Source organism: Ctenopharyngodon idella, chromosome 14 (genome assembly GCF_019924925.1).
Source record: "Ctenopharyngodon idella isolate HZGC_01 chromosome 14, HZGC01, whole genome shotgun sequence".
Classification (NCBI taxonomy): domain Eukaryota; kingdom Metazoa; phylum Chordata; class Actinopteri; order Cypriniformes; family Xenocyprididae; genus Ctenopharyngodon; species Ctenopharyngodon idella.
Window position 1 is genome coordinate 3,638,279 of NC_067233.1, and position 20,135 is coordinate 3,658,413.

General features: G+C 39.5%; 1 protein-coding gene and 1 long non-coding RNA gene across 3 annotated transcripts in view; one reads left to right on the forward strand and one right to left on the reverse strand.

Moving 5' to 3' along the window:
* Positions 1 to 1,191: 1,191 nt before the first annotated feature.
* Positions 1,192 to 12,598, reverse strand: LOC127494887 (uncharacterized). 2 transcript variants are annotated; one of them, XR_007925005.1, is made up of 3 exons: positions 12,232 to 12,598; positions 2,286 to 2,467; positions 1,192 to 2,200 (listed from the first exon to the last, which is right to left on the reverse strand). It is a non-coding gene; the product is annotated as an uncharacterized LOC127494887 (long non-coding RNA). The 2 variants fall into 2 exon arrangements; XR_007925004.1 differs by lacking the exon at positions 12,232 to 12,598 and adding an exon at positions 3,244 to 4,704.
* A 4,467-nt stretch (positions 12,599 to 17,065) lies between these two features.
* Positions 17,066 to 20,135, forward strand: part of ppargc1b (peroxisome proliferator-activated receptor gamma, coactivator 1 beta) — a 50,447-nt gene continuing 47,377 nt past the window's right edge. The window contains exon 1 of the mRNA XM_051859690.1: positions 17,066 to 17,375. Coding sequence (XP_051715650.1) covers positions 17,295 to 17,375 — 81 coding nt within the window. The 5' untranslated portion in view covers positions 17,066 to 17,294. The remainder of the gene's footprint in view (positions 17,376 to 20,135) is intronic.

Consider the following 20,135-nt stretch of genomic DNA (forward strand, 5'->3'; position numbering starts at 1 on the left):
TAGTTTACACAGAGATGATAACGCTATCATTTTCAAAAACTCGCACTTTGAAACCCGTTTTCAAAAGTTTGCATTTTCAGGTCCCAAAATGCCGTTGTCGTGTGAATGAACAGCCAAACCGCATAAAAAGTTTTCCGGTTTTAGTTGAAAACAGTGTCGTGTAAACTGCCCATTAAACTGAATTTTAAAAAATGAAAATATTTTAAAAATAAAACGTAGGAATTGAAGTAACAAGGTAACCAAAAACATATTAATACTGATAATATCAAAACCTCTTCTAAATTCACTGTACAAAATTTTTTTCATGATTTATCACAACATTTTTTCTTTTGTCAAATCAACTTCAATAATTAATGTGGTTCAGATAACATAATATTTTGAGTTTCTGTTGATTAAACCAATCGCCTTCATTGTATGAACTCAAATTTTTAATTTCAACTCAAAATGTTAAGGCAACCAGGTAACTTACTTTTTTTTAAGTTAAACCAACAATTCTTTTTTACAGTGTATTTCATATGAGATCAGTATCTGATATGAACCTCATTTAAAATATGATGTGATCTGCTGCTGTAATCAAATAAACAGTGTGAACGTAGCCACACTGTAAAAAGTAATACGCTCTATCTACTCCATAAAATTGTGTCAACAGATTACAAGCAATATTATTAATTTAATTCAACATATAAGAATTGAGTTAGAATTAATCAAATTAATTCCTTAAAAGTCAACCATTTAAAATGTGTAAAATTAGCAAACACCATTACCAAAACCACAAACTGACATAAAAAGCAAAGAGTCAAACTGCCCAACTAATAAAAAACACTGATCAGCATAATGATGACCAAACATTTTCAATAAAATCAACATCAACATCTAAACCTCTGCTAATTCTTGTGTTTCTCTTTCCTTCAGTGATTCTACTTGTTATCATCTGGTGTCTTCAATGTTGGCAATAAAAAATAAAGAGTTCTTAATTCATCTTTGATGTCTGTCTGTTATTCAGATATTTGTGTTTAAATTTTACTTAAATTTTACTCGTTTTAAATGGTTGACATTTAAGGAATTAATTTGATTAATTCTAACTCAGTTCTATTTGTTGAATTTAATTAATAATATTGCTTGTAATCTGTTGCTAAAATTTTTTGGAGTAGATATAGCAAATTACTTTTTACAGTGCATGTTCTGCTCCGGTTTGATGTACTAGTCTCTTGCGCTTTGCTCTCATCACTTTAAACATTCACAGCTGCACACATGTTTGCAGGTCTGTATGGCAAACATACATCCAGTAGAGATGTACCGCGTTCCATGATCTTCTTCATCAATACTGCATGATTCAAGGCCTGAATCTGCTGCCATCCCCAGAAACAAAACCTGAAGCGTATCGCTCTCGCTCTCACAGAATCAGCTCTCCTGCTCTTTTCTGGCATGTCACTCACTCGCTCCTTTCCCTTTCTCTGATGCACTGTTTGTGGGACATTGATATTACATTGGTTATTTCGGGAACAGAGGGGGTTGAGGTTCACCTTTGAGAGTTGTATTTCCATCATACCGGAGAGGGCACACAGATCCATTCCTCCTTTGTGACAGGCGGCTATTTCCAGAGCAGATCACATGACATGACAATAAGCAAGCATGCACATCCCTACCGACACCACCCCCCTGTTCTGCTCTCTACGCACTAACAGCCAGACTGGAGCCAAACTACATGCACTTGGATGTGTTTAAACTTTAAACAGAACCTGAAGCGTGAGATGCGCTCGCTCACCAAACACCCAGCTGTTTGGGCCGCTCTATTCTTGTTGTGTTAAATGCACTGAGTGTTTTCCACCCTCCACATGCATGCGATCGAGAGAGATGAACGTGCTGAACTCCTCACATTACCGGCGGCGCGTTGCTTTATGAGCTAATCTAATGTAGCTGCATCTGTTGGTTACACCTGCTGTGTGCATGTGTGCACAACTTTTCCATGTTCTTTGTTTTCTGTTCTTCTGGGTTCACAGGGAAACGGTTCACAATCACACTCGCCCCATACGGCAAGAGAGTAAACAACTAAAATCTCTGGGACGCTCGGGGTGAGTTGAACTTCATCCTTGCACCAAGATGGGACCACCATAAGGCCCTCGTATCAACCCAACACAAGCACAGCTGCTTCAGACGGGCTTTACCCGCACACCACGTCACCAGCGCGAGTTTGTTGCACCTGCAAAGGGTTAAAGATCATGTGAGGTCTGTTTTCCGCTCTATCATCCATGTGTATATTTTAAACAAACAATGTTGAATTTAACCTTTACATGCCGTTATGATAACAAGCGGGAGTGAAGGGGGAGTGGCCAAAAGGCGTGGCCTCAGTGCTTTGGTAAGAGTACGCTACGCTCTTGTTTTGAATTCCTCTGCTCCAACTGTCCAAATATCCTGGGAAGTTGGCAACTGGTTCTGGTTAGTCACATGGTTGGTTGGAAAAGTACAGCTGTGGGCCGGAGGAAAAATGGAATTTCATGTTTCATAAAGATCTGACTAAAAAACTGGTGACACTTTACAACTAAGGGTTGTTAACATTTGTTAATGCATTATGTATCATGAACTAACAATAAACAACATTTTTTACATCATTTATTAATGTAGATTAATGTTAAATATTACTTATGACTTCACTTTATATGTTAAAGGGTTAGTTCACCCAAAACTGAAAATTCTGTCATTAACTACGCAACTGACACTTTGACGCTTCAAAAAGTTCATAAAGCAATCGTAAAACTAATCCATATGAATTGTGTTTTACTCCAAATTTTCTGAAGAGACTCGATCACTTTATATGATGAACATATTGAATATAGACTTTTTTCACATATACACAAACACACCCATCAGTTGTGGTAAACCGAAGCTCAGGTATGCTTGCTTGGTATGCGAGAACCAATGAGGTTCATTCTAATGTGATTCTCATGTTATGCAGCACGTTTGAGCTTCTACAAGAACTGTTGAGGTTCATTCTAGTGTGTTTAAGCTTCTGCAAATTCCAATGAGGTTCATTCTCATGTTACGCAGCACGTTCGAGCTTCTGCAAGAACCAATGAGGTTCATTCTCGTGTTACGCAGCACGTTCGAGCTTCTGCAAGAACCAATGAGGTTCATTCACGTGTCCCCCTCGGGAGAAATCGCGTGCTTTGCGTGGTGGGTAAAAACGCTACTGTTTAGAGGTACTTTTGACTTGCAACATGGTGGTGAGAAAATTACAAAACCTACTTGTCAAGTTCTGTGCTCTTAGTTTTGATTCTCCTGTATTTACCCAGCTCACAGCAGCGTTCTGATAGAGCACCTGCTTTGCGCATGAGAATGAATGCTGATTCCTTCAGAGGTGCGGTGAGTAAGGGTCTAAGCGGCCTTGAAACGGCCTTGCAGTGTAATTAGATGGAAGCTTATCATCTCCACCGGTATCCCCCTCCCCATGTGACCGAGCACAGCCATTGATCTGTGGGCTGCTTCTCCATTGACCTAAACGAGAGTCTCTCTCAGTGCTTTTCCCCGGAGAGAAACTTCAGGAAGGGAGAGGGTTGTTCCTGATTCAAGACACTACTGAAATGGGACAGACACATGTGACCCAGGCAGCGGGCGGCGCTCTGATGTAAATGGTGCTTGGAGGTCACCCTGGCAGAGCAGCTGACTCTCAGACATGGAGCGACACCCCTGGAATTCCAGGCCATTCGTGTGGAACTAACCTTCCACTTGTGGCAGTTGTCCTTGAGTAATGAAAGTGTTTTGAGCTTGGGTTGCTGACAGATGCTTTTTTTCTTGTGCCAAAAGACCAAACCAACTGACCTTTGACCTACCTCTGCCAGGGCGGATTACTAAATGAACAAAAAGCCAACAAAAGCTTTCTTAAATCTCAATTTGATCCTTTTTGAACTGAGAGAATCTGACAGGTGTGATTTGGAGGTGTCGTAAAGAAAAAACGAACACATTTATTGTGACACCCAATCCCTCTTTCAAACTTTCAAACAGTCCACATTTCCTGTTAGTACCTTCACAGGTGTCCATTAGCTCCAGACTTCCAAGTGAAATGATTTCTTAATCAGACATTCTCTGAGGTATTCACCCAGAAAGCAGTAAAGCATTAGTGAATAATGATCTGCAGATAAAAGGAATTAGAGCAGCATCTTGGAATCGTTTCATGCGCTCCACTTTCTTTTGTAGACAATAACCAACAGCGTTTTTTATGACTTTTTTTTCCCTGTGATGTATGCAGCGTTTCCTCAATGCCTCAACACTTATCAGCAGATTGATTTAGTCAAGGTAGATAAGATAATGAATGCAAACATTCCACGTCACCGAGGTTGCACGGTGTGGAGGGCAGCAGAGAACTTGGCAGTCTTGAATATCACGGGACTTGGCCAAACTTACGCTGTCCTTGGATCCTCTCAGAGGAATGATAAATAAATGACAACGCCAGTCACCCCACTATTAATTCAAATAACAAAAGATGGGTAAGAGGAAAAATGAACAAGAAGAGAGGTACAGTTCAATCACAAATCATATGATTTAAATTATGCACATGACTTGGAGGCTTTTCCAAAACTAGATGACTTTTCTAGACAAAGCATTGTGTGTATTCTTTGTGGAAAAGGCGATCTCAGAATGCACTATGACAAGGTGATTACAAATGTACTTTTTATATTATTTTCATAATCATATTATTTATATGCATACTATATACAGTAATATCACTATTCATTCAATCAGAAAAGTATCAATATACTTACCCAATATTTACTTATGCTATCTTTTTTAATGCTTGTAGAGTATTGTGCCATTCGCTTTCCGAAAAAACTTTTGGAATAAAAGTAATGGGTTTTGATGCACTCAATTACTGTAAATTAGTTTTCCTGTTTCTATCTAAACCAATAGTACTTGAGAGTACAATCTAAATGCTGGGTTAAAAACAACCCAAGTTGGGTTGAAAATAGACAAACCCAGCAAATGGGTTGTTTTAACCCATTGAATGGGTTAAATGTTTACCCAGTCTGTTGTTTAACTCAACTATTGTATGTATTGCTTGCTTAAAATGAACCCAAAGTATGTTGGAAATGAACATTTATTAATATGTTTAATGAAGTTTAATGAATAATAATTAAACGATAAACATTTATTAAATTGCTTATTAATAAATGTTCATCTTTTGATTATTATTGTTGCCTCTAGCAACTATGTGTCTGATTTTTAATTTCCAACCTATTTTGGGTTCATTTTAAGCTAGCCATATAGTCATTTTTAAACAATAGTTGGGTTAAATAAAACTAAACATTTAACCCAGCTGGTGGGTTAAAACAACCCAATCACTGGGTTTGTCCATTTTCAACCCAACTTGGGTTGTTTTTAACCCAGCATTTTTAGAGTGTATAATTAATTCGCATTGGCTGTTCTGATACTGGTTGGTTATAAGATGCAGAAAGCATCTTACACAGAAAAAACACAATAGCGAAGAAGAATGAAATACTTATAGACAGACTTAAACAGACTTTGGTTTTCCTTTTTCCTTGCAGATATCTGGGACATCACAACGTGAAAGGTGATGTAAACAGTCTTTACTGGCACACGTGCTCTTTACCCTTTGCTCTCTTTCAAATGCTATTTTATACTCATTTTATCATTTCTAAGAATGTGTAGTACTTTGAAATTTGATAAGTATTCAATTACAATGAAGATAATCTCCGTTTTACAGTTCTTGAAAAAGGTTGGGCCTCACCCTCTATCACAGTGACCAGAGTTCAACTAACCTTCTTCAAGACGTGTATGAAGTACTGCAGTAATAACAAAACTTGTAACTCCTACTGTAATTTCAATGCTGAATATCAAATATCTAGCCATCATGTTTCATAGGAACAAAACAAGGGATGGCAGAATTATGTTCCTTCTTTTTGTGTTATTCTTGACATGTCTAAAAGAGAGAGACAGGAAGATGAATGTATCTAGTAAAGTATTAGATGACCATGTCTGCGTTGCAGGGGCGATCTTGCCTGAGCCTGCTGCGCTTCCTCCTCCACCGATGAATCAGGATTCACTTCCTTGTCTTGTGGGAATGTGTTGTCATAGACCTGTCTCAGCCTGATTGATTCCTCACACTCCCCTCAGGAGGGAAACTCCTACTTCCCTTATTTCATCTTTTTGGCTTTGCTTCACCCAATCCTCAAACCAGAACAGGTTTTGTTATTGCGTTTTTTCTTTACTTTTTGCAGATTTTGTGGGGTTGGGGATTTCTCAGTGGGTCATGTGCTGGATAATCTTTGTGTAATTGCAAAAGCTCTCATCTCATAGCAGCAGAGTTCTGCTGGGTAAGGCTTTGTTTCAATGGGAGTATGCAATAGGTAGCGTTTTCTTTTGGTTTTATTAGCATCATTCTTTTCCCGTTCCTCTCATCTTATCTCACTCTTTCACTGGCCAAGCCCCCAGCCTCTCTGACCAACTGGAAGGGAGAACAGCAAGAGGTTTAAGGTCAACGAATGTACCTTAACAGATGAGCAAATACACATTAATTACGTTGCGATGGCTGACGTCCTCTGGGCAGGATGAACCGATGGTTAAATCTAAAGACCTTCCCCCTACCCTGCGGAGCTGTGCTTACATTAAGCAGACTTAGTAAGCTAGTGTTCTGGTCCATCTCCAACAACAGCTGTTGAGAGAGATGGACAGAGGAAATCAAAGACACTGACATTGCATAAGACATCTTTCCCCATTTGGAGAAGCGAGAATAGTGACCCATTCCTAAATGCAGTAATATTCTGGTCAAAGCAAAACGTTTATGTTCCAGTCAAGGGACAAGCATATACTATGAATCCCAATGGAAAACTCATCAGTTTGTCATTTCAACCAGTGGAGCTCTTTGGTTCGATAAGTGCCCCGGTAAGCGAATCTGTCTGCTGGAGACCTAGTTTGTGAAAATAAAGTTGCTGAGGGTCAGACACTTGGTGAAAACACTGACAGCATGTGGCCATATGAGGTGGAGGCCCCCAACCGTGCCATACTGATAATAGATGAACAGCTTTGTTTTGGTTGTCAAGGATTATCTGAGTCACATGGGAGTCACTAAATGTAAGTTATAAGATATTTTAAACATTAGCTTGAGGTGCTCACCTAATGGCCTGATTCAAGAGTCAAACTCTCCTGTTTCATCATCACAGTCAAAGGGGTTTCGAAGGAGCTAGTCTTAGCAGTTGGAAATTTACACATCAAGCTCTTTCAGACTTTGATGTGAACGGGAGAAAAGATCATCTTTAGGGAAAAAACTAATCTGCGAAGCCTCTTACGTAACAGAGTTATGAAAGAATCCATGATTCCCATCCTTGGTCTGAGTTAAATGTTGCAAGTAAGTCACGTTTACATGAGATAATCTTCATGGTGCAAATGTATTGTTGACCTTTCCAGAGATGCCGCCATCTGCATTTATATTTAGCTCCATTTTCCTGCTTGGCGAGCACAAGGTGGAATGAAGTGAGTTGTAGCTGTTGTATAATCCCCATATGACTAACCACTGCAGCAAGGATTGGACCAATAGCATCTTTCAGTGTGAGGAAGCCAGCATACCCAGTCACCACCTGTCTGTCCCTTTTTTAAATACCATTCACAATCAGACAAATAGCCCTGTGCATGATTCAATTACCTACGGATTCAGCACCAAGGGAGTGTGCTTCTGTGATAAGATGGTAGGGTTATCAGGGCCTGTGTCTCTTGGCTCCAAAATTGCAGAGAAAACGAGAGGCTAGGGGTCAGTTCCTTCCATCAATCTGCAGTTATCCTGTTGGGACTGGCTCAAAGCGACCAAGCATTTGGGTAATCACAGGCTATTGTGTGGAATTTATTTGCATAGTCAGTTATGCTAAATGTGTTTGAAAGTGTCGGTCTGGTGGTGGATATTGGAAGACTGTGAGTGATGTGATCCTACTGCTGAGTCGTGAGCAAAGCAAAATTGGTGTGAATGTCACATGTGGAGAGAAGACTCCCTTTGCACTGTTTAACCTTCTTTCAAGCTCTGCTCTGTTGATAATTCTTCATCGTGTAAATGTCAAGATATGCCCACGATATCTCCAGATATGCCCCCGGGCTACCAAAGATTGCAAAAAATGCATCTTCCTCCCATTCTTGCCTGCTTTTCCATCTGTTCCCCTTCTAAGGTGACAGTCTACGGAACTCATATAATGTCCTTCAAAAAGCATATTATTGCGTCCTTGTGATTTATAGAGATTTCCACTTCGATGTGGGTTCTTTCATGCGATGCACTCATACTCTTGTCTCCAAGAGCTTGCAATTCAAGGTCTTCCATCTCATTGAACAGGATCAATGTTTATGACTTTGATTGTTAAGCATTTTTCCAATATTTCTAAACGTGTTTGTCACTGAGCTTGTGAAACGGTGCTGTCGGGATTAGAGTCATTTGTCCCTCTTGGTGCTCATGGCCATAAATCAGCATGTCTCAGGGGAGGCCGAGTAACGTAGCGCTGGGCCATGCAAAGCGAGAATGGAGGAGCACTACACTGTTCCAATACTAGCCTGCTTTGGCTGGGCGGCATCTGGCTGTGCACTCAGCATTTCAGCAGGTGGGCTATCAGCACAGACTATAGCTCAACCTCTCCCATGCCCTGATAACACTAGATCCTTCACAAAACAAAGACCCAGCTGAGACCCAAATCAACCCTGTCTGATGTTACTGTTTCAAAATGGCTGGCAGTTATGGAAACGAGTGCCTGGGATCATGTATAGTGATAAAATGTATACCATGAATGGATTGTAAGTTGTTTTGGATAAAGCCATCTGCCAAATGGATAATTGTTACAACACTGCCACTAAAACAAACTAGCAATCAAGTCCAGAAGGGTCTTGTTCCAGCCACTTATAATCATTGGAAAGGAAACCCTTGTTTGGGAAATTTCATACTCATTAATTTTTAAATGCTTGGGTGGACAAGAGACCCAAGGGATGACTGAAAGGCATGGCCTTGCCATATAGCATGTAGCTAACTCAGCTGGCACCTTCTCTTGGCGTGTTGGGACAGCGAGTCTGTTAGATCCTGATTGACCATGATGGGCATCTCCTTCTGGTCTCTACCCCACAGCTGTCCAACACTGTGACAGTCACATGTCAACAACTCTTTAAAGGACTCCGGGCCGGAGATCAGCATCTCAGTGTCACTACAAAAACATAGCACACTGCTTTCCGAAGGTTTGCATTAATGGCGTCAACCATTCCTACCCATTATTGCAGTGAATTACTCGGCTGCAGTAACGGCCACCTTCTTTCCTGCCAATGGACATGAGTGTAAATAGAGCATGCAGATGGGGAAAAGCCAGTTGCTACAAGTTTGGTAAATACATAATTTATGTGGGGTTTAGGCACTTACCACACAGCCTAGTTCACAAACACAGTACATTGGAATAGCAAAAAAAGTTGTTGGGATTGTGAAGGCATTGATGGGTGTGTCTTTGAAGACTCTGGTAGGTTTAGTGATGGAATGCCACACATGCAGCAGTGTACACACATGCTGTGATGACTAAGGCTCAGACACTCTCAAACCATTGCACATGGCCCCGCAGGTCAATCGCCCACAGACCCCAGACAGAAAAGGCGTCTATCCTTTGTTCAAAGCAACCCCTTGTTTTGATATGCACTGGAATAATGAGAAATTCCAGATAGTTCAGGTCAAAGATAAAAGTCTTGGTCAAACCTCCAATTTTGGCTTTCACCTGTTTCCAGATGACAGATTTCTAAAGCATCTTGTTTTTCCCAATTTAACTTATGTGTGCTTTTCACCAGCACTTTTGGTGTTCGCCTGGCTTTGATTGACGTCAAAGTTCGGTTCGTATGTGCTGATGCTTTGAAAACAAAATCAAAGATTCAAAAACCAAAATATAAGTGTGTGGTGAGCAACAATTTGCATTTTGCTTCCTTCTCCTGCGTTGTCGTTACCATGCAACAGGAGTAAACAGCTGCTCCTTTGATAATGCAAACCACACCGCGGTTCAGACCAAAATTATACAAAGTGAACACAATTCAGCAGGGGAGGGAAGCAATCGGTTCAGACCAGACAATCTAAATGTGAAAGTGTAAAAGTGCCCTAAAACTGGTGGGTAACGAGCCAAAAGTGGGTCACAAGACCGCTTTGAGTGAGTCACAGAGTATGTGGTCTAAAAGAAACAACAACAGCAAACAACGTAATTGTAAATGTTTCTCTGATACAATACTTTTTTTTTTTTGACGCGTAAGACAGTTTAAGTAAATAGTGCCTAAGAAAAACGAGTAGTCCAAACTTTCCTGTCCTGTCAGACGCAAATATGGAGGTGCGCACTGTAAATCATTATATATAAAGAGCGAATGAAATCACGAGCATGCAACATCATAGTTAGTTATGAAATTACCAGACAGTATAAATTATGTAAATGTTACGCAGCGCTAGGGTATAGATTACTTATAAATTGTAAGAATATCACTAACACTGATGAATAAACTGACTACAATTTATGTGTAAGTTAAAGGGTTAGTTCACCCAAAAATGAAAATTCTGTCATTTATTACTCACCCTCATGCCGTTTTACACCCGTAAGACCTTCATTCATCTTCAGAACACAAATTAAGATATTTTTGTTTAAATCCAATGGCTCTGTGAGGCCTGCATAAGAAGCAATGACATTTCCTCTCTCAAGATCCATAAAGGTACTAAAAACATATTTAAATCAGTTCATGTGAGTACAGTGGTTCAATATTAATATTATAAAGCGACGAGAATATTTTTGGTGCGCCAAAAAAACCCAAAATAACGACTTATTTAGTGATGGCCGATTTTAAAACACTGCTTCAGGCAGCTTCGGAGCGTTATGAATCAGCGTATCGAATCATGATTCGGATCGCGTGTCAAACCGCCAAACTGCTGAAATCACGTGACTTTGGCGCTCCGAACTGCGGATTCGACACGCTGATTCATAACGCTCCGAAGCTTCCTGAAGCAGTGTTTTGAAATTGGCCATCACTAAATAATTCGTTATTTTGGTGTTTGTTGGCGCACCAAAAATATTCTCGTCACTTTATAATATTAATATTGAACCACTGTACTCACATGAACTGATTAAAATATGTTTTTAGTACATTAATGGATCTTGAGAGAGGAAATGTCATTGCTCCCTATGTAGGCCTCACAGAGCCATCGGATTTAATCAAAAATATCTCAATTTGCGTTCCAAAGATTAACGAAGGTCTTACGGGTCTGGAACGGCATGAGGGTGAGTAATAAATGACAGAATTTTCATTTTTGGGTGGACTAACCCTTTAAGAGGGACAGTACTTGTGTACCTGCTGTCCATTTTTGAGCTCAAATTCCTACAAATTTAGGTCGCGACTTCATGAACATGGGAAAATGTGGGTCCCACGGCCAAACCAGTTGAGAACCTCTTCCCTAAAACATATGCTGTAGTAGAGGGTTTTGAGTGTGTGTGTGTGTGTGTGTGTGTGTGTGTGTGTGTGTGTGTGTGTGTGTGTGCGCGCCCTAGATCAATATACACCACAATAGAGATGCTGCATCATTTTAAGTCAATATTTCAAACATATTTCACTCAACCAAGGTTCGGTTAATCATATAAGACATAATATGGTAATTGATGCTGCTTTTTGGTAAAGTCTTCAGATACAGAGACCACACCAATTCACAGCTACTTTATTATTATTTCTAAACAATTTTTTTTTTTTTTTTGGTATATTTAGTATACATGTTAAATCTTAATTATATTATATAATATAATATTATATATATGTTCTCCTTTCAGTATGCTTTTTAGAATGAAGATACATGGTAAAAGAAATGTTTTTAGTGAGATATAATTCTACACATTAAAATAATAATAGTCTCCATATCTCTCTACATGCAGTTGCACACAGGTAGTATGTTACACTTTATATTGGCATGCTTTCCCTATTCCTTATATATTTAAAATATTATTTTTTTTTTAGGATAAATATGGCATTAGCCTGCTCAAATTGTTTGTCACCTTTGCACCTTTGTGTTTGTGTAAGATTTGACAATTTTCCTTTCAACTTTCACCTGTGCAATCATCCTTGTCTTTTCATCTAACCAACATGGCAAGCGTAAGCATTATGCACGGTCAGGCGCCGGCAATGGAAAAAGGAATCATGTGACAAGCATGCACGTGTTTGCTCGGGAAAGCATGTCTCTAATGCAGCCTGCTTTACTCTACTCACTCCTTCTCCTACTATGCACAGAGACAGGAGGAGCCCCAGCCAATCACAGCGCGTTCTGCCTTGCATGCTTTGCATATCTGTAGTGTCCCGGGCATTTCCTCCAATCATGGCTCGGCTTTTTTTGAACTATGCCTTGTAGTTCAAATTGCTTGTAACTGCTGCATACACAGTGGCATGTTGTGATTCAGTCGTTCTGTGAGTTAGACTTCAACCTTCAGGATATAATGAAGTCACATATTTCTGTAGTTAAATGCTCCAGTAGGTCTGAAACAGGATCAGCTTGCTCTTCTGAGGGGCTGATAGCATAATCCTAGCAATGCTCAAGGTTAGACTGAACATTCCCCATCAACCATCAAAAGAAAAGAGAACATGCATAAGTAATATACATGATATACAAAATATCAACTATTTAATGTAATTTCTGGACATATATATATATATATATATATATATATATATATATATAATTAACTCATTTCAATTCCAGTTATACATTAAATGATTTTAATGCACAACATGGAGGCAAAAAAACACTCGTTCTTCAAAGTTTCAGTGAATACAGCGCATTAATATAGAACGGTAATTAAACTGACTCTGCATTAAATGGTTTTAATGCACATCTACCAGCCAATCAGAATCGAGTATTCAGATTGAACATGATATAATTTGAATATATGTAATTCAAATAAATGGATCTTCTGTAGCTGACAGTAGTATTACTGATTAATGGATTCTAGTGACAAGACTGAATAAACACTGCATTTTTTTGTCCCTAACACTCTTGTTTGAAGTGCAACATTATTTCAGCAGGATGTTTGCTGTGACATGTCTGTCCAGCTGATGGCTGTTCTCCACATATAAGGTGTGAGTATGGTCCATTTGTTTACGTGGACACAACTGTTAAGATACTAAAATAGCTCAGTCTGAACTGAATTAAGAGCATTTGATGTTGTCTTCAGAAATTACATGCTGTCAGGAAACATGCTGACTCTAGTTGCCAGCATTTTCTTTTATTTGGATTTAAAAAAAAGATTTCTTCTTTTGCAGTTAGATTTGTATTCAAGTAAACATTAATGAGATTGGGCATAAGAAGGCCACTAAACACTGATGCAAGATGCAGTTAAAATTGAGTGTACAAAATATACTACACAACGAACATCTAGTGTATATATCAATTTCCCAAAAGGGCATTTCACAATTTCGGGACTCTGAAAGTGTCATTCTGAAATTGAACCCAAAGTTCCAATATGACAATCTTCATAAATTTGTTGCAACAGCCCTTGGTGCATAAGCAAGTGTGCTCTTTGATTTGTCTCCTCTCAGTGCCCTGTCCATTCACACGGAAGCCCCCATTAAATCACCTTGCAGTCATAAAACACTGCAAGAGATGTCTGCAGTATGCATAAACTGTAACACCAGCACCTGCAACATGCTGTCTCATTGATTACGGCAAACAAAAACATGAAAAACCGTCATGCGTGCTTCAGCATCGGAAAACAATGTGTGAATTCTATTGATTGCTGTCCTTGGACAACTGCAGCTGAAGGCACAATGTTGTTGACCTCCATACATCAGGGCATAATCAATGAAATGATATGACTAATGAAAATGACTCTTCTCTTGACTGATATCTCCAACAGAGAACAAACTCCTCCAGTCTGACAGCTGTCAGAGACACCTACCAGACGCTCAGGGCTGTCAAATCCCTCCAGTGACCTTTCACACTCTTATGGAAGTTGGCTTAAGCAACAATCTTGAAGTCCCCCTCTAAGCCAAGAATGTCACTGAATGTTTGCTTTTCATTGCATCTGTTGTCTCATTTGTTTTTGCTCTAAGAATTAGCACAACCTACGGTTTATCGATCAAGCGTCTAAGAGCATTTATATGGGTTTTTTTTATATACAGTGTGTTTTCAAAGAGGCATGGTTGGAATCAAACTTTTGCTTTGACCTCAAACATTCAAACAGCATGTGTTTGTTCGATAGCCGGCTATATAGTCAGCACACAGTTCAATAGATGGATGGGGCCTTGGGGTAATTTCTGATTTGACTGAGAAGTTGTAATAGTCCTTTGAGGGCTTGTCAATTCAGATTTATTGGTTTATATGCCTTGTAAACAGTTTATCTTAATATCTACAAGATTTATGAGTTAGATGTGAATGGCAGTTGACTCTTACTCTTAGCTGGTGATCTCTGGGATGTCACTCTGAATGAAATGACTCAATCAATTAAGTAGCTCAATTCATGATAAAGTATTGAGGTTACCTGAAGCTGTCAGAATCCCCAAATCATAGGGAGAGCCTGTGAGTGACTGTAGGAAAACTGCACTTGACAAGAGCAGCCAATCAATGAGTCTACTGATTACAGGGTAATTACCCTAACTGTTTATATAGATTTTAATGCATTGCTCATATATCAAACTTTATTACCATGAGCTTTGATTTTGATTTGGGACCAGGCTTACAGTAGGGAGTTCTTTTTGTCTATGTTACTTCATTATTTTATTTATTGTAGTATAGGGTCAAAGATAAGTGCCTCAACATAAAAAGTCTAAAGACTCTCTAGTACAGTAGATAATAACAAATCATATTTTGCTAATAATTACAGTTGGCTTGTTTTAACCCAGCGGATGGCTTGTTTTAACCCAGCCGATTGGGTAGTTGTAACCCAGCGAATGGCTTGTTTTAACCCAGCCGATTGGCTTGTTTTAACCCAGCCGATTGGCTTGTTTTAACCCAGCGATTGGCTTGTTTTAACCCAGCGATTGGCTTGTTTTAACCCAGCGAATGGCTTGTTTTAACCCAGCGATTGGCTTGTTTTAACCCAGCGAATGGCCTGTTTTAACCCAGCCGATTGGCTTGTTTTAACCCAGCGATTGGCTTGTTTTAACCCAGCGAATGGCCTGTTTTAACCCAGCGATTGGCTTGTTTTAACCCAGCGAATGGCTTGTTTTAACCCAGCCGATTGGCTTGTTTTAACCCAGCGAATGGCTTGTTTTAACCCAGCGATTGGCTTGTTTTAACCCAGCGAATGGCTTGTTTTAACCCAGCGATTGGCTTGTTTTAACCCAGCGAATGGCCTGTTTTAACCCAGCGATTGGCTTGTTTTAACCCAGCGAATGGCCTGTTTTAACCCAGCCGATTGGCTTGTTTTAACCCAGCGAATGGCTTGTTTTAACCCAGCGATTGGCTTGTTTTAACCCAGCGAATGGCCTGTTTTAACCCAGCCGATTGGCTTGTTTTAACCCAGCGATTGGCTTGTTTTAACCCAGCGAATGGCCTGTTTTAACCCAGCGATTGGCTTGTTTTAACCCAGCGAATGGCTTGTTTTAACCCAGCGAATGGCTTGTTTTAACCCAGCCGATTGGCTTGTTTTATCCCAGCCGATTGGCTTGTTTTATCCCAGCGAATGGCTTGTTTTAACCCAGCCGATTGGCTTGTTTTAACCCAGCCGATTGGCTTGTTTTAACCCAGCGATTGGCTTGTTTTAACCCAGCCGATTGGCTTGTTTTAACCCAGCGAATGGCTTGTTTTAACCCAGCGATTGGCTTGTTTTAACCCAGCCGATTGGCTTGTTTTAACCCAGCGATTGGCTTGTTTTAACCCAGCCGACTGGCTTGTTTTAACCCAGCGATTGGCTTGTTTTAACCCAGCGATTGGCTTGTTTTAACCCAGCCGATTGGCTTTTTATCCCAGCCGATTGGCTTGTTTTATCCCAGCGAATGGCTTGTTTTAACCCAGCGATTGGCTTGTTTTAACCCAGCCGATTGGCTTGTTTTAACCCAGCCGATTGGCTTGTTTTAACCCAGACGATTGGCTTGTTTTAACCCAGCGAATGGCCCGTTTTAACCCAGCGATTTGGCTTGTTTTAACCCAGCCGATTGGCTTGTTTTAACCCAGCCGATTGGCTTGTTTTAACCCAGCGAATGGCTTGTTTTAACCCAGACGATTGGCTTGTTTTATCCCAGCCGATTGGCTTGTTTTAACCCAGCGAATGGCTTGTTTTAACCCAGCGATTGGCTTGTTTTAACCCAGCGAATGGCTTGTTTTAACCCAGCGATTGGCTTGTTTTAACCCAGCGAATGGCTTGTTTTAACCCAGCCGATTGGCTTTTTTTTAACCCAGCGGTTGGGTTAAATGTTTGCCCAACCTGCTGGGTAGTTTTATTTAACTTTATTTAAAACACATAATTACTGTATTGTTTGCTTAGAATGAACCCAAAGTATGTTGGAAATGAACATTTAATAATATGTTTAAAAATTGAGCATTAATACGTTTGATGAATAATAATTAAACAACAAACATTTATTAAATTGCTCATTAATAAATGTTCACCTTTTAATTATTATTGTTTCCTCTAGTAATTATGTGTCTTATTTTTTTAATTTCCTACCTATTTTGGGTTCATTTTAAGCCAGACATACAGTAATTTTTAAACAATAGTTGGGTTAAATAAAACTACCCAGCACGACATTTAACCCAACCGCTGGGTTTGTCCATTTTCAACCCAACTTGGGTTGTTTTTAACCCAACATTTTTTTAGAGTGTACTATGATTAACAAAGCTGTCTTTAGTATTTGGAGATGATACAAATAGTTTTTTCTGTTAACAGACCATCCAAGCACAGTTATTGGCTGAGGTTTTTAAGCCCAAAAATGGTATGTTATGTAGGCTATACTGCATTGCATGCATACAGTAAAGGATGCATGCAACCACATTCTTTGATGGGTTGTGGTTGCTATATGCACAGAGCTGACATGGACTTCAAACAAACTAGCATCATAAATGAGTCATAGATACTCTAATGTAGGCAGCAAAAGCAGCTTCAGTTGCAGTTGGCAACATGCATCCTGCTCCTAGTCCCGCCATTCTTCAGCCACCAACCTATTTAACCCACCTGCACCTTCAAATAATTTAACTTTCTGCTGTTTTATTTAATCCAGCAATGATTGGAAAGCACTAAGGAACCTTAGCACACTGCCCTCGGTCGGCTAGAATCCTCACTGCATGCAGGGAGAGCAGTATAGCAGCGCTCTCTGGCTCCTCTCATCTCATTCTCTAGAAGATGGCGGACTGCGCTTCACTGTTAGATGAGGAGCTCTCTTCATTCGTCTTCAATTACTTGACTGAAAACTCCGGAAGCCAGGTAAGCCATGCACAATTTCTGATAGAACAGAATCGTGGCTACTATTCCCCAGGTGTATTTTTGCATGCTACTGTCTGCGGCACGATATACTTCCATCATTTCATCGATGCTGTCAGAGCGTCTCAGCCGGCGTCTGGAGTCCCTGACGTCTGCGCTTCACGTGGAGTTCACAGGAAATAATGCATATTTGTGAAAAGTGACTTATAGACGAATAACGTTCAAATAATCGATATTTTCAATTCTGCTTTCGAGGATTAGCGATTAGGGGACGATTAATGACTTCACAAGTGTTTTATAACAAGTTCAAAATGTGTTCGTCGGTTTGCCAAAAATCATACCAATTTCCCGGTCTGTGTGTGTGAGTGTGTGTGTGTGTGTGTGTGACACGTGGGGCTTTGGTGAACTTGACTTAAGTTTCCTGATGTGATCGTGTAGTTTTAAAATCGAAAGAGCACTGATTCCATACGAGTTCATTGTGAGAGATGAAAAGTAAGCACAGATCAGGAGAACTGTTTTTATATATATTTTCAGTCTTTTTTTTGTCTAATGCATCACGTGTAATTTTTAGTCGGTGCAGATACTAATAATATTGATGCAGTTATTGCAGAATAATTGCATAATATATATTCATAAATGACCTGTTTTGCTTGAGCAAAACTATATAAAAGCTATAAAACGAATGTAGGCTATAAAGTTGAGTAACTAATACGCAGCACTGTAGTAGGCCCTATACAAAATGTTTACAAATAGCTATCATATATAGGAGTATATTTGTATAATATAGTGTAGTAGAGAAGGGAACTCTGCTCATTTGAAAAATGTATTGTTTTCGTAAGCGTTTGCGTAACTGTTACAAAACAAGAGTTTGATGCCATGTAGAAGTGGTCAGACGATCCTTGCATCATGTTCTAGTAGCCTATGTGCTGTCGATATTAATAAATAAACGCTGTGCATTTTGCACTTTCGTGCTTGTCATTTCAAACAGGCTGTGGTCGCACTGCAAACTGTTTATTTATAGATACAATATACGTAGTTACTATATGACGCTTACTTTGAAATATACGGATACTTTTACGTTACATCACTAAAATTATAGCCTACGCAGAGATGTTTAGACATGGATGAGGCGCAGAACACGGTCATTAATTTATCTTAAATTCTAAAAGTGGCACGTGCTGTTAAAGAAGGGTATGATTTTCCTGTCGAATCGAATTGTGCACGGTTACAAATCGCGCGCTAGGTATCTACTGTGTGTCAGGTGTCACTGAAAGACGACGACTCGTTTTCAATCTCCTTAAAACATTTGAACACTGTGAGGAAGGCGTTTGTCCTGTGTCCTTGTGTCAGCGGGAATAGTGTACGCGCTGTTAATGTGCTCATTTCGGGTTATAGGGCTGAGCGCGCAGTCTGGTCAGTGTAATAGTACTCCATCCTCGTGACTGGAGTTACAGAACAGAGTTACTGCAGTCATGTGCTCGCCTCCGTTAGACGTAGTAGAATGAGAGAGGGGCGGGACCACTGACGCGCGTCCACGACAGCCACACATTCCTTCCTCCGGGCGTGCATGTGACTGACTGACTGACTGCTGCTGCCGCTGCGCAAAGTGGAGCAGTTCAGATCACGACTAATAATTCACCATCCACTCTAGGAGGATGTGAAGAGCGTTAGCATTTTGATTTATAAACAGTATTTGTATTCATGTGATTCATGTGAGGGATTGGATTTAAACTTTATTTTTAATTTTCAGTACATGTTTTGAAGTATGTGGAGAAATGTGAAAAACCTGCTCCCATTGCCACTTATTAGAAAATAATTCAATAGAATATGTGACCCTGGACCACAAAACCAGTCATAAGGGTCTTTTTTTTTTTTTTTTTTTTAATTGAGATGCATCTGAAAGCTGAATAAATAAGCTTTCCATTGATGTATGGTTTGTTTATATATTTTATATGAAAATCTGGAATCTGAAGGTGCAAAAAAATCAAAATATTGAGAAAATTGCCTTAAAGTTGTCCAAATGAAATCCTTAGCAATGCATATCCACTCACAAAAATACATTTTTGATATATTTACGGTAGGAAATTTACAAAATATCTTCATGGAACATGATCTTTACTTAATATCCTAATGTTTTTTTGGCATAAAGGAAAAATCGATAATTTTGACCCATACAATGTATAGTTGTCTATTGCTACAAATATATCCGTGCTAATTTTGATTGGTTTTGTGGTCCAGGGTCACATACAGAGTATTAATTACACTGACGTAGAATATTTAAATTATTGTATGCAATGTATCATAATCTAGTATTATCTAGTATTAGGGAGACACATATTAATTCGTGATAATGACCACTATATTACATGGCTGCTTAATATATATTGATTTGAAATTATTTATCATGAGTTTAAGATGAGTAACAGTGAAGCGAGTTGCCAGAGACAGCATTCAAAGATGCTATATTATGCTGATAATCTCAAAATAGCCCAGTATCAGCCGATTTATCATTAATGTTATGGGAAAAAAGACCTTCAGTGCATGTTTGTTTCCTCGCCTCACTGCACCCTTATATGCTGCTGTTGACATTTACACATTCACTGCATAAGATCTGAACATTTTAATGATTTCATATACATTATATACTGCACCACTTCCTAAGGCAAGCTCGTAGTTGTCGTGATGTGCGGCGTGCACTGCAGTACTATGTGTTCAGCTTGCGTGATATGGGCTGAGTCACCTAACTTGACAGAGTCAGGCAAA